Genomic DNA, 27,681 nt, shown 5'->3' on the forward strand with positions numbered 1-27,681 from the left:
CTAGTAGCTTTATTATCTTGGGCTCGACCCTGGATTTAGGTGGACGGGCCAGGTTCCGGTGTGTTTCGGTAGCCCGGACGATCATCATCTCCTCTTTCTCAAAGCGCCCGTCTTTTGCCGATCCGTTGCTTCTTACTCTCTTTCACTCTCTCTCGCTCTCTCCGCGCTGCTGAAGCCCGCTTGGATATGTAGGTAATTTTTAATTAAACCGGGAGGCTCTCGATCGTGCTGCAACACGGCCGCGTCCGGTTTTCGTTAAGAGTCAGTCGAAAGATGAACTCTGAAACGAGCTTGTAAGATTATCCTAATGAAGCCCCTGATACTCTCTCCTCTTCTTCATCAAATCTACGTTATTTTAGTTCGTCGTTTACAAGGAAGCTGCTGCTTGTCAGGGAGATTGACACTCTACGGTGTCTGTCAATGTTACCGCTCGCCATGCCCCACAGCTTATTATCGTCAACGGTTTTTACGTCCCGAGTTATCAAATGTTTTTTCCACACACTTGAACAACTTTTCCCCGTTCACTCGTTCGGCTGACGTTTTTAATCCATAGCCCGCATTCCGATCAATTCGCTGTCGAACAGTAATTTCGTTCCACGAGGTATCTTTCGTAACACGTTCAGTAACGATAACCTCTCATAAATTTAAAAATTATCAAAAATATTTTCAAAATTTTCCTCGCACGAAGAACCATTGTTTCCGTCCGGCATCCGTCGTAAACGCTCTACAACGTCCGTACATCGCGAAAAATTCATCCGAGCTGCGTAACTGGATCGTGACCTCGGAATATCTGTCATTGCAATTAGGTACACGTACAGAAACACTGCGAATATACGTACTGACAAATGAAGATCGACGAGCGAAACCCGCGGTCTCGATTACGTAATCGGACAATGGTGCGAAATTAAAAAGCAATTAGCCTCTCGTTCAGCCGCGGTTATGATCCTGAGGTGAATTGCTCCTGCAGGGCTGATTGCACCGGCTGAGGTTTGATCAATATTTGCCGATATACCGACCCGGCGATCATCGCGGAGCCACATGCGCCGTAATGAGGCGTTGCGGATCGCGGGTATTGCGTGCTCCGTAAAAGGCTGATCGTGTGCACAAGTTTAACCCGATACGCTCGGTCAAACCCTGAACTTTATCCCGTGCAAATCCGCGATTACGAAACCTCGCCAATCTCGTCTTCGGGGACGGAGATCGGCGCCTGTGTCGAGCGTTTTCCGTGAAACTGCCCCACGCGCGAATACAACCCTGCAAAATGGGAGAGTGGGACTCGACGGGATCGACCATTTGTCACCGGCGGCGCCCCGGGATTCCTATTTTCCGCCCGATTTCCCGTGATGGCGAGCCTCTCCTTCCCGCTGCTGTGTTCCCGTTTGCCCCCCTTCGCCCTCCCCTGCCTCTCTCCTACCCTTCGCTTCTCCCGACTGAAAGCTCATTTTCACGTCAGCGCTTCTCGATCCTCGTTTGTTTCCGCTGAGACCTGCCGCATTGTGCCGAGCTCCGAGACCGGGATCAATATCCCATCGCATTAAACGCCCTGCAGTATAGTATACCTTGTACCCCGCATTACTGACAAATTAATATTACACCCGGTAATTTTGAGGGTGTAAGGTTTCGTAGATATTATAGATACCTGGTAGTAAATGCGTGCTTGCGATACAGCCTCTTGCAATTACGATTCCACGTGAAACGAATATACTCCTAGATTTCTCCCTCCGTTAACTCGTGGTTTTTGTCTGATTTTCCATGACGGCGTGATCCCAATTTTCGACAAGGTTGCTGAGCTGAAATTTGATATGGTTCGGTTATTTTATTACAGGATAGTATGTTGAGCGTTTATCGACCTGGATTCGGAAGCTTCGAAGATTCGGTTGTTTGAAAATACGATGTAGGAAATTTTATAGTTATAAACAAAACCGTATGTATATCGGTGCTCGATCATTGCAAATCCAATCTACGATGGTTCATTTTGTTCGGAGGAGTATTTTCTACAAATTAACCCCAACACTTTTTTTCAAATCATGTTGGCATCTTGAGTATTCAATTTTACAACATCGCACCGATATTGTTCATGATTAATGAATGGCAATAACGAATTGAGTACTGAAAAAATATTTTATGCAGAATCATCGAAGAGTAAAATCGAACGAATCTTCTGAATTTTTGTAAATTTCGAAGTGATTTGAAATGAACCGTCAATGCCGTTAACTTCAGTTTTATAATTCCAGTGTTTTCTATTTCTGGATTCTCAGAAAGTCATCGTAATTCGTGAATACAATCATTCAATAAATGCTGAATGTGCGATATTATGATAATAAAGTCAATAAAAAGTATCAAAATTTGGTTTGCCGTTAATCAGAATAGCAATTTTCCTTCCTTACAACCGACAACCTTTGATATCTACATTCTACGAGCTATCTGCTTTCACGAATGGAACGCGCACGGTGAAAAAACGAGTCCGTGATTTTTGGTCAATGACACAAGCACGGGTCTAACCGCGGGGGGTAGCCGGATATTTCACTCTGCGATGCTCAGGCTGCGAAAGAAAAGTTTCGACGCTTTGGGTTGAATGGTCAGAAGAATTTGAAAGTGGAGCAAAAGCAGCCGGAGGGTTTTTTTTCATTTTTTTTTCTCTTTCCTTGAAAGGAAAAATGACTGCCAAATTTTTGGGTGGTTTTCAAGTGTCAAACAAACTCGGGAATTCCATAAAATAGTTGAAAAAACGTTGCTAATACTTAACGAACTAGAATAATCCTAAACGATACGAAATCAATTGAAATTTTGTAGTTCAGTTTAGCGATACGGAATAAAAGGCCGACTGATAAGGTATTTTCTTTACGTTTTAATTGCGTGCTCTGCAAAGTCCGCGTTTATCATCTTGTGATTTTCAATCTATTATACGCTTGTAGAATGGAAAAGTTTTTTTCGAACCAAAGCGTGAAAAACGAAAAGAATTTTTATGAGGAATTTAATCGATTGTGCGTTGCGATATAAACACGCACAAAAACATGGTTAAATTGAAAAATATACAATTGGTTTTCGGCATCTGCAAATGAACGTGAAATTCAAATCGGACTTGTAATTGAATCACGAAACTTTCCACTTCTAACTTCGAATTTTCTAGATTTTCTCACCATTGTATTTTATGAACGATGAGTACGTTACGGTTAGTTTTACGTACAGAGGCGGGGTTGAGGTTTCAAATTTGCAAAGTTCCGAGAGCACCTATTTCCGAATTATTTGGTAGCAAAAGTTGAAGTAAAGAAATCAAACTTTGACAGAACAACAAATTTTCGAATGATCGTAAACCCGACGGCGCAAAGTTACGATAGAGGAAAGTTCCGAAAAGTAAAGTTTCGACAGAGTGAAATTCCAAAAAATGAATTTTCGATACGAGTAAAATTCCGAATATCGAAATATACTCATACGGCGTAGTTTACTCAACTAGTGGGTATAAAAAATCGGGAAAAATCGGAGTTCCCAGGATTCCGAAAGTAAAAATATGGAAAATGAAAAACAAAGAAAGATCAAAGCGGTGAAATTTCCCCAAGTCAGAAATTCATAGAATTGAAAATCTTCGTTCATTCGGAATTTCGATGTTCTAAATTTATCAATTTTCTCATTTTCGGCATTTTATCCTTTCGGAATTTGGTCCTTCCAAACTCAGCACTTTCAGAACTTTGAGTGTCGGGCTTCTGACAATTCAAAACTTTGATGTTTCGTCAAAGTTCGATTTCTTTACTCAAAGTTTCGCCAGCGAAAAATTCGTAATTCGGCGCTTTTGGAATTTTTCAAATTCAGCCCTTCAACCTCGCCCCTACATGCGTGCAGCGTAATCCACACACTCGCGCGATGCCATAAAATCACGGGGATGAGGAGGGTTGAACTACTCGTCGTACAGCCGGTAATCATTGCGAACTCTGTAATGAGGTCCATGCATGCGGCATGCGGTTGTTGCCGGTGAATGGATGCGGACGAGCCGCGATCCGAGCCGTCCGGATACCGCGCGCGTCTTTAAGGGTGAAATCCGATCTCCGACTGCTTGTTCGATACCTCGTTATAATAATGCGATGAAGTCGACTCCTCGTTAACCTTACCTCGGAGTCTACACAGTCATTTAAAACTGGCAATCACCGTCGTATGCGAGGAAAGTTTGGACGATCGATATTTCCAACAAAACCGTCAGCGAAACTTCGCGTTTCAAACACTTCGCAGACGATACAGCTTACGATGATTTTCGACTCTTCGATTTCTGTCATACTTGGACGGACTTCTTTCCGTCTTGGCACCTTTCCATTCCCTGCTATTCAAACGGGAAAACTCTCCGTCTGATCGATCCTTCGAGGTGGTTCAAACGGTTTAATATTTCACCGATGTGGGCACATGCGAAGGGGACCCGGCATTATAGACGAGGCGGTTCTGCTGCACTTACACGTGCAACAGAGACACGGAAGAAAAAATAGACAGTTAGGTGCATAAATTTATTACAACAAAGCATGCAGGACTCGATACAAAGCCAAGGAAAATTTCGTATTCAACAATGAAGACCGGTGCAGGTGCCCACCTGTGATCATTGTTCTTATGCATCCTTCGTTATTCATTCGGTTAAAGTTTGCCACTCCGTGGTAAAACTATTCGCAACACTTGCACGCCCGAATGTCGTGCTAAACTTGGGATACCACGTGTCTTTTGTTCAGATTTGAGCAGAAAGTATAGTCGGATTCTTGTCGCTCTTTAGCCCGCAAATATCCTGCACGAGTGATGAATTTATATTAATAAATTCTTTTTAACATTTCTCACTTGGATAGGTTAAACGAGAAATTTTTTAACTACGCCGAGTATAAAGGCAAGCGTGAAATTACTTTGAAACACTTCCAACTCGCCAGCTCGCCAATGCTTGTTATAGAATATATGGGTACTCGCAATTAGTAATGAACTATAATTGCGGACGATCGATGCTGCGAATTCGATCCTTGAGTTCTCGAGTCATCGTTTCGAATAGAGTAACTCGAGCAAAGATGAATCGTTCGATTATAAGCGGAGAATAATTTGGGAAAAAGAGGATAAAAACTGGTTTAAAATCGATAATTTACACTTTCAAAATCGTAATTCAGCATGGAACGAATATAATTATCAATATCAAGTTTGGTTTCAATCTACCTATGCAAAAAAATGGGTAAACCGTGCAAATCATATTATATTCGATTCGTAAGATATTGCATAATATTACGAATTGAAAATAATATTTTAGTAGCGTACGATCGATCAACGACCCGTGAACTTTTTTGTCCAATATTGGCAGTGACAGGCTTTCTTACGCCTCTTATTCAATATCGATGCAAAATAAAACGAGTATCGGGTTGACTGTGTCTACAATGCAAATAAAATCGCGTTGTTTCGAAATATCTCCTCGTTATATCGGCCAGAGATTGATTCAATTGACACGTGAATGATCACAGTGGATACAAGGTGTGAAACCGATGAATCGTAGCACGTATAATATCGTGTAAAGAATTAAAAAAAAAAAATTCTTTCCGCGTCAAATTTGAGTCGATAAAAAGCTGTGAGGGTGGAAAAACTTGAATCGTATCGAATCGGACGATATATCCTGTTTAAGCACCTGAATAAACGAAGAAAAAAGTTTCTCTTTGTGTGTTTTGTATATTACAAGTACCTTGAACTGCGTGACACGTATTCCACAATTCTACTCACCGTTCAATTTATTCCGCGGGAGTCTGATTTCGGTAAAATTCTCTCCTCCGTGATAAAACGAAATTTGAAAGACGCATTTATCGACCCTCGTCGTCGCTGCCAACGGATTTTTAGTTTCCCACCTCCCCCCGCCCCTCGTCCCAAAGAAAAAAAGAAAAGGTCAAGGTTCGGTATAAAAATTTCCAGCAACAAATCTGTCGCAATACGCCGATCAAAAGGAGCGCTGTGATTCGCGGAGAGGCAATGTCTCCGAAAAATATTTTTCCTCGAAAGCTGCCTATCAAGGATAAAGCGTGTATCGCGGCATACCGAAGACTTTATTAACCGTGATTTTGAGGAGGGGCGCAGTCGTAAATCGGTCGATTTACTTTATCGACGAAGAGTCCCGGCCCCGATCCTCCCCGGCATGGCATCGTGACTGCACCATTTTTAACGTAGACGCTGCCGCGCCCGCGCATTACGATTTTCGCCCGTGTCTTAGCGGCGCATTCGCTTCACCCCAGAACGTAATACGCCACTCGTCAAGTACACGGGGTGGCAGCAGACTCTCCGCCCCTCGAGGCTCATCCCTTCTGGAAGGGCAGAGACTCGCTAACGGTTTACGAACTCGGTAAAACGGAAAATTGCTAAATTCCCAGAGAATAATTAAGCGCCCCCCTCCGACGCCCTCTTTGCGCTCGTCCCTGTCCTCTCTCTTTTGCTCCCTCCCTCCACCCTTACACTCCCATGAGCTCCCTAAATCAGAACTATCTCTCGCATCCTTGGAGCCAAGTTATGCGACCGTGGCGAATTGTCTTCGTTGTAGCAGGTGGTGACGACCCGACGAGCTTCTACCGTGACTGAAATATGCCCCATTAGTGGGGGGAGGATTGCCGCGAAAGGGACCGAGGCTTTATTTCAGTTACGTAATGCTGCCCGGTAAAAATTGACGAAGGGAATGAATTTTTTCCCCTCTTTATAGTTTATCACGCTGTTCTGTAAGTTCTGCCGTGTTTATTGTACGTATACTGAGATAAATTTCGTTTGATATGGTTGGTAAAAAATTTTAGTACCGAAGAAATAATTGCGTTGAATGTATAATTTGTTTTCAGTTTACCACGTTTGTTCGATCAAGTCCAAGAATCAATTTATTACTGCAGTACATAGCATGAAATTATTTCAGCATATGTGACTGCCATAAAGAAAAGTGGGTACTAAAATTTCTGGTCATGGCTAGGTAATTCATTTTTATTTTTTACTCGGAACTGGATTTTTAGGCTACGGTAAAAAATAAGAATAGTCAACGAAGATTTTAAAAATGAAAATTGCAATAATCTAAAAAATATTTGATAGCAAAAGTGAAGATTGTATATTGTACTCACCGAAAAATACGAAATGGTTCTCTTTTCGTATCCAATCGCCTGACAGCCTCTGTAGATCATTTCTGGTTGACTTGTCCGATTTTATACGGCATAGGTTTATAGTTGGGGATATCTTGAGGTGATGAAATCAGGGTAGACAATATTATAACCTCCTCCCGAGCGTATAATCACAGAAAACGTTTTGCTCTCGTCACACCCGATTAAGGCAGCAATCTGTCGTTTGCGAGGGTGTCAGCACCGGCTTGTACACATCGGCGGGAGAACCGAATTCAGTAATTTCCCTCAAAGCTGATTCGTTCCGGATGATTAGTTCGCATATTTGCTGTTACGCTGTTCAACAAACCTGCAGCCAGTATTTGGTCTTTCATAATTCATGACTTAAGTCTGATATCCTGAATAATGACGTCAAAATGGTGTAATAATTTTTCTATTTCTCTTCTTTGATAATATCTGTAAAAAGTTATACACACCAATTATACATAATTAGAGTGAACAAACGAAGATGCTCCGCCATTTTTAAGATGTAAAATAAACAGGACTTGTTTATCGGCTTATTAAAATAATCGCCGTCGCGATAGAAGGCTCAATTCGCGAACGTGCAAAATCAAGTTCTCTTTGACACATTTACTATTGGAATCTTGAGCGATTCCGAAGTAAGGAGAAAAAACGAAACCGATGATAAAATCACATCGATTCACGGAGATATTTCAATCCCGCGTTCCTTCCTCGCCGATGCAGACGAGCAGCCCTAACGATCAAGAGCAAACATCAATTGGTCACAGTACCGTAACACGGGGGATGGACGCGTTAAGTGTGCAGTCCGAAAAGGTAGCGTTGTGTGAAACCTTTTGGAAACAGGCCGCACCTGCTAATTTCATTTCCGAGGGGTAGGAGTTAATGTAGCGTAAGTTTTGTAGGTGCGAAAACAATAAGCCGGTTTGTCACGGCCGCAAATGCAGGTGTCCGCATCCGATGGTTTTAGGGACAGAGTCCATGGATAAGCAACGCGGGCCGTACTTCCTTAGGTGTTTCTGAAAAGCGTTGGCGGAGGAAAAGACGCGTTACGCAAAGCGACACGCGTCCCTCGAGGGTGCTCGGCAATTTGGCGCCATTTTATTCGACCGAAGAGGTAAAGAGAGTGAGAGAGAGAGAGAGGAAAGAAGGAGCGGAGGAGAGCGAGAAAAAGCAGGAGACGGTCGCCAGGTTTCGTATTCGAGAAACTTGGGGGTTCTGGTTCTAATCACTGATAGGTCGGCCTGACCGCCGCGGTTCTTTTGAGGCTTATCTTAATTTCTGGTCTCAGCTATAAGGTCCTTTCTCCCACATGCCCATCACTGTTATCCCATTGGCTATACAGCCATTGATGTCTAATTTAGTAGCTAATTTAGATACGAACGGTGGGCTTTCCTTATACCTCGTAATACTAGCCGGTGCATGGGTACCTACATCTAAGTATCGTAAGTATTGTATATATGGACCGTAATGGCCTGTAGCAATGGCACCGCAAGCATGGCTCAAACGACTCGCCGGTACAATGTATTCTTGCATTCACCTATGCATACATATACGTATTACATGGTTGCAGGGTGAAAGTGAAAGGCGGTTTCAATTCTACAAGTCGACGTCTTCGTCTGTACGTTTGTACCGCTAGGATCCTATCGTGCGGCATGCCTTGCAATTTAAAACGTAACGCCGCCTCGCGGATTCGAATCATTCGTCACCTAGGAATCGACGAGGCGGTCTCGTCTACGGATCACATCGTAGTTGTTGCCGATGTGACTTGACGCTCGTAACTTTTGAAAGACGATATAATTTTTCCTCGTTATTACGTATGAGTTTTGAACGCATGGAGGGTCACGTACAACGGAAACACGTATGTGACGAATGTAAGAGCAGATTTTTCAGGCTTCTGGACCGCAAGGTCAGAATCATTATCACGGAGATCTTTATTGCAACAGTCGAGTCAGGCTTTGTCACTTTATGGATCTGCAAATTTGCGGGTTCGACCCATCGTGTAAGCCACAATTCACGTTGCACTGGTCACGAAAAATAAATAATCATAAAAAATATGTTTCTGTAAACGGATTCGGATGGTATTCAAATTCCTGACGGTCTCGTCCAAGGATGAAAATCTCTTGACGCCATGGTCGTATACTTTATGGTCCCTGTTATTTTTATAGACGAACGGAAACAATCTCAACCGTCAGATACGTGTAGGTAGGATTATAGTTTTTGTAGACGTTTTGCCGAATTGAAAGTCAACTGTCGACGAAACAAGAGTCGATGGTTACCTTGACGGTTACCTGCAGAAAAATCCAAGAGCCTCGTCAGTTGACTATTTTTTCAGATCGTATTTTTGAACCAACTTTTCGATAGTCAAAATCGCATGCCTTCTAATTCCGTCATTATAATGAATTTGTGTAATAAAATTTTTTGAAAATGGTCGATTTTTTAAGAGATATATGTAATTTACTTTCTGATATTATCAATCAGCATTGCCTGCTACAATGGAACTCGTAATTTTATAATATTGCATAAACAAAGGTATTTTCACAGAAAATATTCAAAAAATGACAATACGAAGATACATCGCTATTATGAGAGCTACCCATTTCATGTTTTGCTAAATCTTCAATAGCTAACGATGCGAATTAAAATGTGTGCTGTGAACAAAGAGAGCTTGATTAATTAGTACGTACGAAATCGTCTTGCCGGTGCATTTTGAAACAAAATACTCTTCCCACATGGTATACAGGGCGTGGATCAAAAATACCGGACTAATTTAAAACGTGACGGTCGATTTTTGCAAACTTTTTTTTGCTCGAAGCTAGAAGAACGAAACTTTCGTTTCGCGTTTGAAAATCTGAAAAATCTTTATTCCTTGCTGAGATGTACGCTCTCGAATAACGTGGTTTGAAAAACTCGCTGGGAGGATTCAAAAAATAAACATCAAAGAATATTCAACTTAATTTCCATCTTGAATTACGATTTAAAGAACAATTTATTTTGGTTGAATTATTGACAAGAAATTTACAATAACATGTGTTTTTCTTTGATTCTTTTTATATTTCATATTTAAAAATTTTCGACCAACGCAATCGAAGAAATAAAAAACGGGAAGCGGAAGTCACGTCAAGTTGAACATTCTTTAATATTAGTTTTTTTCATCCTCCCAGTGAGTTTTGTCGAAACCGCTTTTTGAAGAGCGTGCATCTCAGCAAGGAAAGAAGACTTTTCAGATTTTCAATCGCGAAACTAGGTGATTGTTTTCTCTAGTATCGAGTCGCAAATAGTTTTTGAAAATCGGTCGACGCGTTCTGACTTTCTTCACGTTTTAAGTCAGTCCGATTTTTCTGACCCACCTCGTATATATACCTGCGTAGAAAACTTGTGAGCATTCGGTGAACGGAGAGTATTGGTACAAGGTTCTCGAATAACGTGCTCGGTTCACTCAAGCTTACGTAGAGGCGTAAATAACCGGTGAGCTTTATTTTCGAGCGAGCTTGCAAAGAATTTTAGTTGAAACATACAGCATTCCGTCGTCGAGGTCGTGGTGAGCTTTTTAGCTTTTACTTTCTATCCCATCCATCCGACGCAGCCCACTCAACTTTGCGCCGTTTACGATTTTCGGTTGTTTTCGTTAGTTTTAATTTAGTCACCCTACTCGTTCGCCGCTCGTTCCCTCTGCACCCCAAGAGGTGGGTGTAGTGTTAATAACGTTATTAGTGGTACGAACCTCGGAGCACGTTTGAGCTCATGTGCGACCGTAACGCGCGTATGTTGGCTGGTCATTTAGTTAATGGCCTCTTTATGCCGGGATTAGATCGATGACAGGGCTGCGGTGAACGAGGCTTACGTAAAACATAAAACATAAAACGAAATATCGTGGCTCCGAGCCAAGGAATTAAAACCCGCGTTTCGAACGCCTGCCCTCCTTTTTATATTACATTACGTACACCGATTCAAATCGTATCGTAATCGTTCGAATTTCATGACAAATAATCATCTCCGTAAACTTTTGTAAGATTAAGAAAAATTGGCGATTGGAGGCAGGTATATGTAATTAACGTGCTAAAAATTCAACAGACTTACTTGAATGTGACGAAAATTTTCATTATTTCAGATAAATGAAACTGAAAAATTTATCTACGAAAGAATGCATTGGTAGAAATTAGAAACGTCGTAATTACCAGTAAACCATTTATGTATGTCAGATAATATTTTCATCGTAGGTTAACGAACCGCAATTCGAATTCAGTTGACTCTGGTACTTTATTTTCCGGGATTTTTAACCCAACCGGTATATAATACAGGGAATAATGAGGTGCAATTTTGGAAAATAAAAAATAATACGTGGAATTTTCGTTAATTCATTGCCAAAGGCTGGTCACTTTATATATATTTATATATATATACAACATTTCGCCGAATCTTGACGTGAAGTTTCGCTAATCAACTGAGATTGCACGCGTTCAAGTCAGTCCAGTTTCTCGGATGCAGAATAAGTCGCATCGTGCGAGATAAAAAAGCGAGTGTAAAATGAAAATAAATACGATGCAGCAGGTACACGCGCGTGTCAGCGTGCGTATTGAAACCACGCATCTGATTGGCATCGGTCGTTGTTACCATTATCCCGATCGTTGTACACCTCTGGCTACTTCTCGTTTCCTCCTCCTCCCGATTATCCTCCGTCTTCTCCTTTGTCGCATTCCCGGTTTCGGTCTCTCGTTGCTGCACGGCAAGACACGACACGACACGACACGGCACAGCGCCGCCTCTTTACCGCAGCTAATTGCATCGCGGACTGGTATCAAATTTTTCAAGAGCGTAAGTAGCCTCGTCAGATAATGCGCCATTTTAAGATCAAAGGTTTCGGAACCGATGCGAACCGCCGGTTGATCCTCGGCCCAGCTAGGCGTCCGGGCGACCAAATTATACCTACTAATGGGCGTCGCGACTCTCGGTACAATCCCCGTACATTTCCATGCGGAAGATCCGGTAGAAACTTACGGTATAACGAAGAGAGAAGAAGAAGGGTAGAGGTAAGGAGTAAAAAGCTAGGGATAGTCGTTCAACGAGTCACCAGAATCGCGCTAATCTGATTGGCGCTTTCTTTTGAATGTGGAACTTTTGCTGCAGCAACGCCATTTCGATTGTACTCTACTTTTATTTTTATTTTGTTTTGGACACTTTCTATACGGGGTAAATAGTCCTCCTTACCTTTACCCTTGGATGGGTAAAGAGGAAAAAGGACATCGCCTGGAACCGATCAGTTCCTCGTTTTATACGGGGGGTTGAAGAATGGAGGAAAACGAGTTGGCCTCAACGGCTTTGGCGACAATCACTTTGGGCGTAGTTGTGTAGGTGCCGCGGACCGTTTGTACGTATGTTATTTAATGCAGCGGGGTGACAGGAGCAGAACCGTAAAGTTATAGGAACTTAACCGGCGATAAAGGATCGTCGAGATCGGTGGTGATCGCGTCTTTTGTCGCCGCGTCACGGACCGGAAATGTAAACGAAATCGCAATTTCATTTAACTAATGCCTGTTGGTACAGCTGGCTTTTTACCCCCCGGGATCACCGTGCGAGGGACCGCGGACGGATTACGATTAAACACCATCCGACCCGTAGAGGGTGATTCAGGTATGGCGAAAAGTTGCGGAAGGATCATTCTAAATCGAAGTCTGAGCACAGTTAATTCGAGATGAAACAGCTTCGCTGTAACGTTCCGGTTCTCTTTGCAATGTACCAGATTCAATCTGCTATAAATCGTTTGAAAACCTTACTGAGAAAACTAATCTTACCAATCGTTCTAAGCAGATAATTCTGAATGCTGAATTATTATGCACAATTAGGCAATAAAACCGAGCGTCGATTTTACACGTAGAACTAATTTGAATATTAGTGCAAGGTATTTAAACACCGTTCTAACGTCCAGATACATCGGCCAATTTGTGGATAGATTAATACGTCTGCATTGGACGCGGTTTTTTTTCACCATCCGATCCCACGTTTATATGTGTGTTATTCATAATGCTCTCGGTCTAATTGCTGTTCCGAAAAGTATGAATCCCAAGCGAAAGATATCCACGATACACAAGGCTGGTGCTGCGTACAGTTGTTATAATAGATTTCCCCGTGCACGAGGCGGTTTCTTGCAGAATAATTTGACACGACTGATCGTATATATGAATACGCTTGTTATTAATACGCGGGAACCTCGCGGCGACAAGTATCAATTATGTCGTTTGTAACTTCAAGCCTTCATAGTTGGTCGGTCGGTCAATAAATGTACGGAACACTCGTTGTATGTTCACATTTCATTCCCGTCCATGGTATTCGTGCATGCCGGGTATTCCGCCGGGTCTTTCCACCATTCCGACATACTTTTTCTACTTTTTCTACTTTTTCCTAGTTCTACAGTCTGTGTATGGCTGTCGGAGTTATCGATATTTGAAGCACATCGAACAAGGCGTCAACGTAACGTGCTTGCAACAAAGCTTGTTAAAACACCGTGTGTGCAATAATCGCTTGTCCGTATAAATTGAACAAATAGAAAGATGATTGAAAAGAATTAGAGATCAGTTTCTCTCGGCTGAACTCGACAGTGGCAACCACCGAGTTGTGAAGAAATCGCTCGATAGGTACAAGGATGTACCTTTAACATATGGGTACGAAAGTGTGTCGGGATCGGTGGAAGACCTGCGATTACGTGTATATATATATATACATATATATATGTATAATGTATAGGAGCATAAGGTACCGGTCAATCAGATTCGACACAGAGTTTAAAACTTTCTTTGTTGATAGGCAGTAATTGAATTGGCTTCATGTATAAGACGTTTCGAAATCCCCCTCGGTAGTTTTCCCCATAGTCACTGTGTAGGATCGTTGCTGCGGCTAATTTTGCCGCTTCTGTGGATCGGGGGAACTGGGAAGGTATCAACGGCGTTAAACGGCCGTTAAAGCAAATCGAAACGATACAGACGATCCGAGAAAAGGGATATAATCGAGTACAATCGAACAGGAAATTAAAAACCCGAGCGCCGATCGACTTCGTCCTCTTTTTTTTCCGTTTCTCCTTCTCATGCTCTTTCTTCTTCGACGTCGAACGCCGAACTCCTAGGTCTCAATGGTTCCCTAGATTTTTTCGGCCATACCCCAACCGCCCAATCGAAGTTGAGCCAGTCTTTTCCTCCCATTCTTATATTTTCTCCCCCTTCACGGATCTTGGGACACTTCTAAGACCCTGCGCCACGCTCTTGACAACATAATCATTTAGTCAAGATCAACGATGCAGTTCAATGATCATATCGGTTCCCGTACGAACGCGACAAAATTCCACAGAGTTCACGTAACGCGGAAAGAAACTGCTGCGACATTTAGTCACGATCAAATTACCACACTTTCACGCTTCGATATTGGTTTTAGAACCTTTCGTTCGCTCGCTGCGTTTCGAAACGAAACTACGAAAGATTCGTGCGCATATATATATATATATGTATACCTGAACCCAACGCGATTTGAGAAAAATAAATTCTGCTCGTAATGAAGGAACAATAAATGCGGCTACTGTTAGATATAATCTTGTAATTGTACGGTTGCGAACGCGGCCTTTATATCATTATTAGAATTTTATAACAAACCGTTAACAGCTCGAGAAACGAGTGATTTCGTTGTAAATAAGAAATTTACCGTTCTTTGCGGAAGAGTTAGTTCCTGACGATAATAACGTTCTTCGAACCTCTTTCATATACGCGATGTGAATTTCACGGATAGAGTTATTACACGCTCCAGTGGCGCAGAGTACGATACTTGACATTTGACAGCAAATTATCGCGGTAAGGTGCCCCATGCAACCCTTGTAGGTACCTACCTTCAACCCGATGCACGATGCACGAAGCTTATAAGCCCCGGTCTCAGCTGTCTCCGTGTTTTAATTTTGGGAACATGGAGACAAATGCCCGACGATGAGAGATGTAATTGCTCCAAGAACGCGCGCAAGCCGCCCGCACGAGGAGAGGAGACCGGTTTCAGTATTATTTAGGAACACCCGTAACACGCACACACTGAAATATATTCGTACGTCGAGACGCGGCGCGAGCGTTCCGGACTGGCTGCTGTTTCGTTCGAAAAACTAAAAATTCTCAAGACCAGATTTAAACCTCTCAATTAACAGCTTCGCCTATTATACAATATACAACGCGTGAGCGTATGGAGTGAAATTCTGCCGCTTACCGCGTTTCAATCAAGGCGACCACATAACTGGTATTAGTTAAATTTAATGAATTGCAAAAACAAAGTTTATATAGACTTAACACGGTCATGGTAGAATTATTTTCTGTTAAACTCAATTTTTTCAATCACGACGAATCAGATAGATCCATTTTTCTTTACTTTTTATGGTCGATCCAAACAAAGATGTGACGTGCTTTGTACAGGAGGAAAATTATTCCATCTACAGAAACCGATCTATTTCTTTACACATGATCGTTAATTTGCTCCTAAAGTAACTATAATTGTAAGCATACACGTTACGTCCGCTAACTGCTGACAAGAGCTTGCAAATTGTCGATGGTAATTTTTTAAATTCTGTTTACGCATATCTCGAGCCACTTATGAGGAGGTACTAAAAGCACATCAATCAGAGCAGAAGAACAGAATCACCCTGCCAAAAGATGGTTCTATTTAGAAGTAAATAAAACGTAAAAACCTGCATTCAAAGGTGACAGGTGCAGTGGACGGAATCGATTCGAGAGTATCAATTTTCTGGGTCGACTGTTTCGTGTAATTAATACGTCACCATGGACAGACGTTTCATGCAGACACGGACACCGTTAACGTAAGCCGAGGCTCCGGCACGGGGCACGATTCCGTCCAACGTCGATGTGCGCGTGTAGGAAACGGTGTAAGGCACCCCATGTGTGAGACACGAGGCCGTCGCACCCCTGAGGCCCCATAAAATTAGGGAGAACGCCGTGGTGCTACGGGCTCTATCATTTTGTGGGACCGGTGCGCGCACCTATTTGTTATTTATTTTCTGTCACGTGACGCGAAGCGTTTCCCGAAAATTGTTACTGGTTCGCTGGGCAAGAAGCCTCGATGACTACGAAACACCCAGTGCTTCGAGCAACCTGAACAAATTAATTTCACCGAATCGAATCGGACCAATTCTAGCTACACGTGTATATATATGTATATGTATATATATGTATGTATATACAACCATACATATGCATATAGACGTATGTTTTGTTCTTTCCTCGATTTGTTACACATACAGACAACGTCCGTGTCTGCGTGCCAAACTTTACACCGCAACTTTGTACTGTTACATGTCGGTTCTGTAGGGCGACTAAGGCGGGGGAGGAAGCACAGGATGTGGGCTGAAAATTATTTCTACGTGTGTCATTAGCAACGTAACAAAACCCACCCACTCATCCCCACCACGGCACTTTACTCTTTCTCTTTCCCATTCCCCGCCCCCGTGTCTCAATCTTCCTCATTTCACTTCCCTGTCATTCCATCCTTCTCCCTCTTGATTCCCACGCCGTTGTAACGCCGTTGTCTTCATCCTTCGATTAGCTAGCCTTAGGTAATTAGTCGTTCAAAGTACGAAAGATTAATTACTCCGTGTCCGCTCCCGAATTGTTGTTACGGACTGAAGATGGCTGTTGGTAACTATGTATTTGCCTGTTGGACAACAGAAATTGTGTTCATTTATTACCGTTGTAAATATCAGATTACAGGCATGTACGTGACAGTAATTTAGAGTATCGTTGGAGAATGGATTTTTTATTTGAAAAATGGTCTTGGGTGTTGAATTGTTTATCTGAAAATTTCGTAATTGATTGTTCGTTTCAATGTTGAACAGAAATACATAACGCGATGCTTGCAGTTGTATATTTTACAGAGGTCTCGAGCCAAGTAGTCGATATTCTTTAATCGAGATAATGAACTCAATTAATGGGCTGGAGAAACAATGTACGTATTACTAAAAAACGGTGAAGAATATCTCGAAAAAATTGCAGCTAATATAACGAGTAGGTATCATCAAATCACTGTGAGAATTTCAAACAATTCAAGGAACTTGTCTCGAAGTTACGAAACTTTCAGAATACTGCGTGTGTAATTTTTATGGAGGAGCTTAGAGTTGACTCTTTTCTCAAACGAACTCCCTAAAATTCATGAAATTTCACAAGTAAGCGAGAGTTTTTGTTAAACCTTACCAGCACACCGGGGTCAAAATGACCACGCGGCATCTTCACCGTAAATTCCATGTGAAAAACATTCAACGTAATCTGATTTGATCGAAGATAAATGATGGCATATCGTAAAAATTGATAATTTAATCGTTTTCCAAAAATTAAACTTCTCAATTCAACTACTCGATCAATTTTCAGCCGAAGATATCGAAAATTCATTCGGTTTTAGGGTTTTTCAGTAGAATGATCAATTTTCTGGTATTTTTTTGTTTTATAAATATTTTTTTTTATATTCAAAATTTCATGTCCTAAGGACAACTAATTTGCCCTGAAAGATAATAATAACCGAGTATCCCAGAATTTTTTCAAGTTATTTGAATCGATATCTCCGTTTCTACGAAATGATTTTCGTTTTAGGGTCTCCATCGACCCCGGTAATCATACCCGGTATCAACCCAGGAAGTGTGAATCGTAAGGGTTGAAAGAATTTTGCCATCACTTTGAACGATGTTCTAAAACCTCCTTAAACGTTATTCGATCAAATATTTTTCGCATTCCTGCTTCCGCCGGTAGAAATTTCGATCGAAGAAGAGTACGTATAACAGTATAAAAGGAATCGCCGTTAACAAAGCAGAATCGAGACGAATCACATTAAAATCCAAAGTTTTTCCACACGGGTTTGAATTAGCCTCCGGTTTCCCCGAAGCAGCAGCTCCCTGCACGGTGGGCCCAGCTCCTCATGCAGATGGACGCACGTACACGCGAGTCTTTCCAATGGAATGGAGATTCCCCTTTTGCCACCGTGCAGTATTTTCTCTTCATTTATTTTCTCCTCTTTTTCCGGGGCAGACTGCAGCCGCTTAAGCCGAAGCGGTATCATGGGCCGTTTGCAACGTCCCTGTGATCCTATTAGCCCCGATTTGCTTGCCGAGAAGAGCCACCACCACCACCACCACCAACATCACCATCACCACGGAGGATATCTCCAGCCTCTCAGCTATCTCCGTTTCCCTCTAATTCTCTGTCTCCGCAAGTCTCTCGGCGTTTCTTGCGTCACTTAAGCGTCTATTTCCGACGCCCCGGCGTCCCTTGCTCTTCGCCTTCAATAATAATCTTAAGGGGGTCCTCGCCTCTCCTCCTCTTGCACGTGCCTGTAATTATTGTAATCATGAGAAAAATTCTTGAGGGAAATTTGAACGGGGTGTGCAAAGCTGCTGTTTGCAGTTCATTCGTACCTGGAAGGTTCGACATTAACAAAGAAGAGCAGAAAAGGAAGGACGAGAAGGTTTCGCCGTTGATCTTTGCTCCCCTTCTCCCTCAACGAATCCGACACTCTCTCTCTCTCTCTCTCTGCGCAAACTTCCTGACTGGAACTTCGACTTCCAGGAACATCTTCGGCGCTCGAAAACCTCGAAGATCGACGCGAGAGCAAAGCTCTGCGTATCCCGAGGGAATCGCGTCCCGCAATCCCCTGCGTAATTTACCCGCAACCGAAAATTCCGTACCTACAGGAAAACACGACCGACGGTTGTGAGCTTCTAATTGCAGAAGTGACGACGAGCTGACTAATGACCGGGAGACGACGTCCCGTCAGTCGTCGCGACGCTCCAGGCGTCCCTGCGGGCTGCGGTTTGGGACGCGGTTCCTGCGGCGGACGAGGTGCGGACGAGCCGAGACGCCCGCACATCCTGTTCTCGTAAACGGGAATTGATATGTTCTCGGACCAGCCGACGAGGCGATTTCTTTCACTCTGGGAATTCTCTGGCTGCAGTCAATTTTTTGCCAATAGCATCGTTCGCCCTTCCGCGACTGATCCCTGTGCGGACGTTTATTCATCGCGGTTCCGCACGTGGCTGGGCACCCGATACTCAGCTGTCCTGGACCAGGACCCCGTATTCGTCCTTTCGGCTTCTCGACGGGGACCACGGTTCACCAGACCGCAGACAAATTTTAGGATCGTAAATTAGTTTAGCCGCTGCGGCAAAAATTGATGCTAAAAATAGACACTTACGCCGCTTATAGGTGCGTAGAAATCGGAACGTTATTTCCAACGACCCGACGTGTCTTACACACTGTATCGCAGGCGTCTTCGGGTAAAAAGCTATTGTCCCTCTCCCGTGGATCCGATAACGACTCTCGTTGTTGGACGTTCCGATTATTCACGCGGACCGTCGGATCAACTCGGAACGTACGTGCTTCGATTCCCGAGTTTTACTCGAGCTGCGAGTTCCAACCGGGTTTCGGGACCCCCGGCTCTGGATTTAATCGGTCTATTTACCTCGAGCCAAGGTTCGTTCAGCTTTGTTACGAAAATCTGCTGGGAAGATTCCAAAGGTCAACCGACCCCGAAGAGAAGAATTCAGTCCTACGGTGTATTTCGGATATTGCATCCTTACTTGAAATTAATTCCTCGCAAGCTGCTTGAATTTATTCATTGAAACCGGCAGTTTCTCGAAAACAAACGTACATACGTATATGGTTAATTTTAATCGTCGGTCGGAATTCGTAGGCATACCAAAAAGCGTTATTCGTAAAGACTTGCTCAGACTCAATCTGCCCAATTCGCCATCTTACAAGTGACAGGTTTTAGTTTTTTCTTTCTACATCTTGATAGCGTATGTTAATTGATCGAGTCGCGTCGCGATTAAGTCGTCCAATAGTCAACGAAGCGCGAATCCATTCGCACTCGACGATTCGAAGAATTCTCGGTGGTGTTTCGAACTAAAAAACGACGTCGAGTGCGGAGCACGCGTATCGATTAATCCATTCACGAGCCGTGTTGGTATTCACGCAATCGTCAACACTGACATGCGAAAATGGACGAACTGAGCTTTCCCTCGACGCGAAGCGGATGGATAGGCAGCGATTTTCGACCGAGTTCCTCGCATCACGCGGACGTCTTGATCGAAGGTGTCGGACCACCCATGTGACCCGGGCATGTGACGATGAAAATAGCGGAGTCTCGAAAGAGGGAAGAATCGTAAGAAGGTCCCACGTTGCCCGAATCTTGGTTGCAGCCGGTTAACACCTTTCCCCGGTTAGTTGGCACGAGCGCCAGGTGGCACATTAGAGGCGCCGCAGGAAACCCTAATGAAGACAAATCTCACAGAAAATGGCGGCCGAATCTATTTCCTGTCCGTAGGTACTGCCGAATTAATTTGACAGCCGTTTTTTGTCTCTGTCGATCCTCGATAAGATCGGGGAAGGAGAAATTTCACTCGTACAAAAACACGTAATATGCCGCTGGAATAATATCGCACTGTTTTGACCTATTATGTTAATAAACCCGGCAACGGCCGCAGGCTTGCTTAATTGATAATTCTGACAGACCAGTGACAGAAACGAATAAATAACCCTAGGCGCAGTAACGCGGGTGTAAAAAAAACCATACGACAAGACGAAGAAAAAGTCGCCTATAGGCTTTTTGAACGAGAAACAAACGAGCGTCGCACCGTTTTACGTCGCTCTTGTTTAGTCGTTTCGTCTATTTTCTTTTCCACTTTTTGTGCTTTCAATCTTCCCAAGACTTTTCCTCCGCCTTTGTTCGAACCCATCTCCGAAATGCATAAAACGCGGCTTACGACTCTCTTCGATCTTCGTTCTTCACTTCGCTGTACGTTTTTTCGATTCTGTTACGCGTGTATACTTCTGGTATTCTGGTCACGAACTTTGATCGAGGAGAGAACGAAACACTGGAAAACAAAAATATAGACACACTCGGCCAATGGCAATGTCTTCTAGTCATTACAATGCAAACGTATGAATAATTCAAGTTACAATCTTGATTGCATTTACAATTCATCTGAAATTCCAATTATTCAAACTTTTTCTCATTCTACCATATCGATTGATCTGTGAATAACTCGCGATAAAATTTTCTTACATTGATCGTGAGATAACAATGAATGTTCAAAAATGTTGTCCCTGTAGCGTGTGTTGTTCCGTACGATTTTTTCTGCAATTACGAAAAAAGTGTTTGCCGTTTTTTCTTCCTACGTAAGCGGACAACTGTTATGTATAATTTTCGAACGAAGTAAAAATCACGGCAACATCACAAGGACTTTAGTGGGAGGAAAACAATTGCCTGTATCCCCTGCAGTAGAGACGTGAACAATTATCCGGTCGTCCGTCAATCTGTCGACTCAACGCCTTTCGCTAATCGCTTGTACAATTACGGCGTTGACTAGTCGGATGTTTCTTCTTATTTTCTACCTTTTTCTCTGGTCGTTTTGCCGCAGGATATTCTATTCTACGAAATTCTCGCTCCGAAATCCGCATTGACGATCAAAGAATTGACCCACGATTAACCAGGCTAATCACGGACGGAGTAAGAAGAAAAAAAAATGAGCGCACTAATTTGTCGTGAATTGTTTCTTTTTTTTCTTTTTTTTTTTTTTTTTTTTCTCTCAACATCTCTTCTAATTGGTTTTTTGCGAATTATAACATCAACCGTGGTCCGAGATGATCGAAATTACCGGAACGTGCATAATTGCTTGAATGAGCGAGTCACGTTTGGTGGCGTATTATATACGTATAAAGCGGTTGCAGCTGAGTATATAGCTATATAAAGCGGTATTCGAGATGCCGTAAATCTTTTTGAACCTCGGTTCGCTCTCGGATATATCCCCTCGCGTCTAAACGTCTAAATAAGTGTTCCAATTTCAAAATTACCCACTAAACGATTTGTAGGCTGGCAGAAAATATATCGTTGACATGTGGCCAAAGACCCGAGGGCCAGACTTGGGCCCGAGCTTTGCCGCTGGGTCGAGGGAAGACAAATGACTGTCGAGTCTCTCTCTACGGTTGAGCGCGTTCAAAATTGCCGGGTCTTCGCTCTGCCTTGAAACTTTTTTTTTTCCCCTCCCCTACCTCCTTCTTCCACCCGCTGATTTTACAAAATTTGAAAAATTCCTTTCCCTTGTTTAATATACGCGGTGGTCCATCCCTGTGGCTTCTCTCTGGGGCTAAATGACTCGTTAGAAAATTCGTTTCGGTCGTCCTGCAGATGGTGCGGTTTCAAGACTCACGGAAATATATTGACGAAATTGCAAGAAATCTGTCAAATGTACGTGCAAAAGTCAATATCGGTTATTACATTGCTGTATCTCCTGTACAGTGTGTCCGAATTCAATCTGTGGGCAGAAATTTTATTCAAAAAATAGAAATTAAGTTCAAATTTCATTTCACGGTTCTTACTAATATACATATACTCGTATTATACGAATATAAGGAAAGCCCATAAGGCTGTAGCCAGTTAATCGTCCGGGATCGTCAATTGGATTGCGGAGTATTTTTTTTGTTTTTTAGTTTTTTGCGGGGAGCGTTTCTAATTGCGTGTAACCGCGGCGTGACAGACGTGTCCATATCCTCGCTTAGACCCGTGTTACGTGTGTGCGAGATTATACATCCATATAAATATATAGTTATACGTATTACATGTATACACAGGTATTTACTGTTTGACCGTAAAATTCGGTTAACAAGAAACTGTTACCAAATAATCTATTAACGTTTTAAAGATCGTTTCAAGATCGTCGCGCCTTTTACCCGCGCTTTGCCCGTTTCCGTTCTCCTCGAGCGGGCATTGTCCGAGCGGAACCAAGATGGCTGACACCGTCACCTTATTACCCCGCGTTCCAGCTTTTCCTCTTCACCCTCTCCTCTTCCATCCTCTGTGCAAACCGTATACCCCACCCTATATGCGGTGCACGCTACACAGTTATATATAGTACATGTATACATGTGTGTGTAGATATAGATATACGTACAGGACCGCGGTCTCGTTGCGTAGCGCATTGATTCTCACCGCACGACGGAAAGAGGTTAACTGCCTTGGAGTTGCACTCGTAACTTGAAAATTACCTGGGAAAGATGGCAGGTGACGTTCTTTTTTTCTTTTTTTTTTTCTCCCTCCTTTTTCCGGTTTTCACTTTTCAGACATCTGCAGGTTGAATGCGAATCCGTCTTCACGGATCGGTCGAATATTCTGAATTGCAATACCGGATAAGGATGCGAAAATTCAGACGGGTGTCATATTTTTTCAAATCTTAAAAAGCTCTGCTCACCTAGGTTCGAGGTAGCTTTCGCGATACCGGAAAGCGAAGTATCGCTGATCGGCATGATTTTGCACGAGGGAAGAAATTGAAGAAGGAGAGGGAAAAACAAATTCATGACAAATAAATGTAAAGCAGAAAAAAAAAACTGCACGGGGTCGCAAAATCCGTGAAAAAAGGGGGAGGAAGAGGAGGAGGGGAAAAAAAACGAATCTCCGAGTTCGAGACAGCCGCAAGCCACAAATCAGATGCGCACACATCTCGGCCAACGCCGAAAGAATTTCTCCATAAAAGTCGTATTACAAATTCGTTCCAGACCTCTGATCTCGAGATCCGAGAGAGCTAAGAGAGTCAATCCGAGCGTCTTGGATCCCGCGTATCTCCGTAACGGGTTGACCGATTTTTATCCGGTTGGTGGGAGATTAAGGGGCGAATTTTAATCTCGCTAAAAGGTTCGGACGTGTTTTCGCGACCGTTTGACGCTTTCCGAGATAAACGCCGGAGCGCTAACAACGCGGTTCGATTCTCGTAAACGCCGCGGACAAAGTAGTGCCGACATCACGTACATCAAAGGGCACCGCATCGGTCACACCTGCGCAGCCGCAGTACATTCCGATTTAAAAGTTGCATCGACTCGGTCAGCTAGGCTCTCGTACGATGGAATACCGAATGCGTCGTGATCGCCGCGGTACAGTCGCCCTCTTATTTTTTAACCTCGACGTTATCGAGGCAATCGTTTGCCGAATTGAGGGAAAAAACGAGAACGACGTTTCACGAAGCAGCTTCGATCTTCCGCTTCAAAATCCAATTACCATCCTCCCGTCGATTGATCCCGGCTGATTATAAAAAACAATTTCGATCGGTTCGGCCTTGTCGAGAGCCGCGTATGTGTATCAGCTATCGTTTCTTTTTTATCTGCACTTTGACGTGTAAGAAGCCCGTGTAAAAAATATACCGTGATTAGATTTTTTCAAAATTCAGAGTAATTTTTACGCTAAATTTGAAAAGTTTCGGTGAAAAACTCGATATGTTTTTTTTATTGGAGTGAAATTCGTCCGAAATTTTCGAGTTGAGTACAATTTTTACAATATGGAATCAGATTTATCCTGACATTTATACACGAGATCGAAATGGAAATTTTCAATTGTGTAGAGTTTGAAATCGTCACGTGAAGAAAATTTTTCTCCTCCGTACGTATTTTAACTTATAAAGTTAGTAAAAATTAGTGAAATATGTTTATTTGCCAACTATTTCCTACAATGAAAGCAAATTGACAGGTTAAAAAAAATTTCAAAATAGAATATTGAACATTTGAAAGATTATTCTTGTATGAATACATGTCAAAAATCAGATTTACTGCAAATTCTATTCACGGAAATATATTATCAGTGTTTTCGTTTAATTTTTACGACAGCAATATTTATCGTCGTTAGTCAAAAAACGAAAAGTGAGAGGAATATACCAGAGAAATGTCGATTTAAACTGGAATTTGCCAATTTCCGGCATAACTATACGAATTATACAACATCCATATACCTTACAGGCTATATATTCACAAAGAGAATAACATTTTAGCCGAAAGTCCGCGTTGCTAGAACACGGTTGCCGTTTCACCGCATCTGTTACAAGATGCATACGAAAGAAGTGTGTGTATAAATACATATATATATATACATAATAATATATATATTTGTATTTATACTCGTATATAAAGGAGAAACGCGAACTGAGAAACTAAAGTAGGAATGAACGGACAAACAGTCGGACGATTCCTACGGCCGGTCAGAGGCGAGGAGATATTAGTTTCTGCGGTCGACTCTCCGGAGTCTCCAGCGAGAGACTCTTAATTCGTTTGATGCTCGCGGATTTACCGCCGCCTCGGCTGCAGTATTTCGCAACGGAGCTGATGCCGAGTAGCGAACCAGTCGTGCAGACAAATTTACGGAAATGCATCTGCGACTTTGTGCGTAACAGAGCCTTAAATCAAAAGCCGCGATACGTCCGTCGGGTGTAATATCGGCGAGTGTGACCTCGGCTGAATCGATTCTTGGTTCCTTTTTTTAAAGAATTTTTTCAGTGATTTTGTTGAGAGTACCCGGAGTTGTTTGAAGAAAATGGTAGAATAAAGAAAAGAAGTAATTGTATTGTCAGTAATTTTTGCGTATGTTTCTTTCACGTTGCAGAGCAAGCGAATCATTTGAACCTGTTCAACAACCGTCAGCAGCCTAAAAAGAAACGGAAGTCTCGCACCGCGTTCACGAATCAGCAGATATTCGAATTGGAGAAGAGATTTTTGTATCAGAAGTATTTGAGCCCGGCCGACAGGGACGAGATCGCGGCTCAGCTCGGGCTCAGCAACGCTCAGGTTATTACCTGGTTCCAGAACAGAAGGGCGAAGCTCAAACGCGACATGGAGGAACTGAAGAAGGACGTGCAAACGGTGAACCCGCTCCTGGTCGCCCAGCATCACAAGACATTTTTAGAAAACGTCCAGGACTTGGGTATCCTGAAGAAGAGGCCGCTGCCAAACTCGATGGACGACAAGTCTTAGAGGGTTGTAAATTTCACGCGTAATGTCGCGATGGTATTTTCAACACATATTTAACGGCTCCACGCCCGACTCGCGTTACAAGGCCGATCGCGGGGCTGTAGGGGAAAAGGGTGAACTCCGATCGGCGGGAAGGGCGGCCTTACATCGCGAGATGGCTGAATTTTGCCTCGAGCGCAGTTCTCATTTTGATTTTAATTTTTGGTCAGACCATTGTAAAATCTATTACCAAACAGCATGTTATCGCGTAGGTATCCGATGACCGTGTTGCGACTCGTAATACATACGTGTTATATGCGTGTAATCCGTACAGTAGTAACGTACCGCGAGTGCGGACGATAGCTGATGGTGTGTGTAAATATTGCGCAACACGCGGCATGCAGAGCGATAAATAATAACTGAAGACGCAATTGCATTGCGGAAACAGGAACTGTGGTATTGGTAATATAAAATATGATAGAGCTTGCGCGATCCCCTGTATAATGGGTACACGCTGGAATCAGCATAGCTGCCCGTCGAAAGTGACGCAGACAGCATGCAATTTCGCGTGAAGCATACGTGCAGGATGTTGAAGAGCAGGAAATTGTATCATAATGTATAATTTATTAAAAGAAAATAAGTTGTAATAAAAAAAAGAAAACAAAAAAAAAAAAAAAATGAACAAAGCGACAACAGAAGAAGTATGATTAAGACGAGGGAGAATATAAGAATGAGGAAAAGGTCCTCGTTTGGAAGTTTAAATTATTATCATTAACGATACGTAAATATATGTAATATCTTAACTTATGAGCTAGCGGAATGCTCTTATTTGTAAATAATTTGTAAATATTATATATACATATATATATATATATATATTTTTTTTTTGTTAGATGAAAATTGCCGTTAGATAAATGTAATAATTTTTATTGCCGTATCTATATATTATATTATATACATACCTATTAAATTATCATTCGATCGATACAGTTATTAATAATGTGTATACCTAGACCTATAATGTGAAAAGATGGGACTTTGCAATATACGTTGATATTTTACAAGTAGAAACGTTACTTTTCTTTTTCACGTGTTGTTATTATTATTATTTGCTTTGTTTTTCAATTTTTTTTTTCGCTACATTTTTCCTCCTTCTTTATCGTGCATGCCGACTTACAATAACTGGAGAACAAATCAATAATGAAATCTATGATCGAATCGACGCGTCTGTCTGTATTTATCTATACACGAACGAGATATGTAAATAAATTTAGCATATGGCATATATATATATATATATATATATACATATATATATATACGCACATATACATATAATAGAATGAATAAAATATATGCTTAAAATTTTAATGATAAATTCGTCGTCAAGTATTATTTTTTTTTCTGCGCAATGATTCGTCTTTTTATAACGCACCTTCGTATGTTTAATCAATAATTACACACGCGCGTACGCACATCTTTCAATCTTACCTAATTAAACTCGGGTTGTTAAGGATGTGATAACGTTACGTGAACCAGACAAGTCTATCTTGATAATCATTCGTTAAACCCTGATCTAGTTGCCGTCGTTAATTACCGGCGCAATCGTTTAGGCCGTGTCAAGCATGCGTTGATTGATCGCGCCTAACATGCTCGAGTTAAGCCGCAGACCACTCTGTAAAATAGAGCTAATTATATTACGCGAATGGACGCTGGATCTTTCACGTTAGTCATGCGTGTGCAGGCGATATAATTTTCCAGAAATATGTTGTGCCCGAACAAGCCATGCGGAAAAATATACAATCGTTTGACAG

General features: G+C 42.3%; 1 protein-coding gene across 1 annotated transcript in view; it reads left to right on the forward strand.

The window, feature by feature from the left end:
• The window catches only part of LOC124303939 (uncharacterized), a 37,844-nt gene extending 11,299 nt beyond the window's left edge, over positions 1–26,545 (forward strand). The window contains exon 2 of the mRNA XM_046761808.1: positions 25,524–26,545. Coding sequence (XP_046617764.1) covers positions 25,524–25,891 — 368 coding nt within the window. The 3' untranslated portion in view covers positions 25,892–26,545. The remainder of the gene's footprint in view (positions 1–25,523) is intronic.
• The last annotated feature ends 1,136 nt before the right edge of the window (positions 26,546–27,681 follow it).

This window comes from Neodiprion virginianus, chromosome 1 (assembly GCF_021901495.1).
Source record: "Neodiprion virginianus isolate iyNeoVirg1 chromosome 1, iyNeoVirg1.1, whole genome shotgun sequence".
In the NCBI taxonomy this organism is placed as follows: Eukaryota; Metazoa; Arthropoda; class Insecta; order Hymenoptera; family Diprionidae; genus Neodiprion; species Neodiprion virginianus.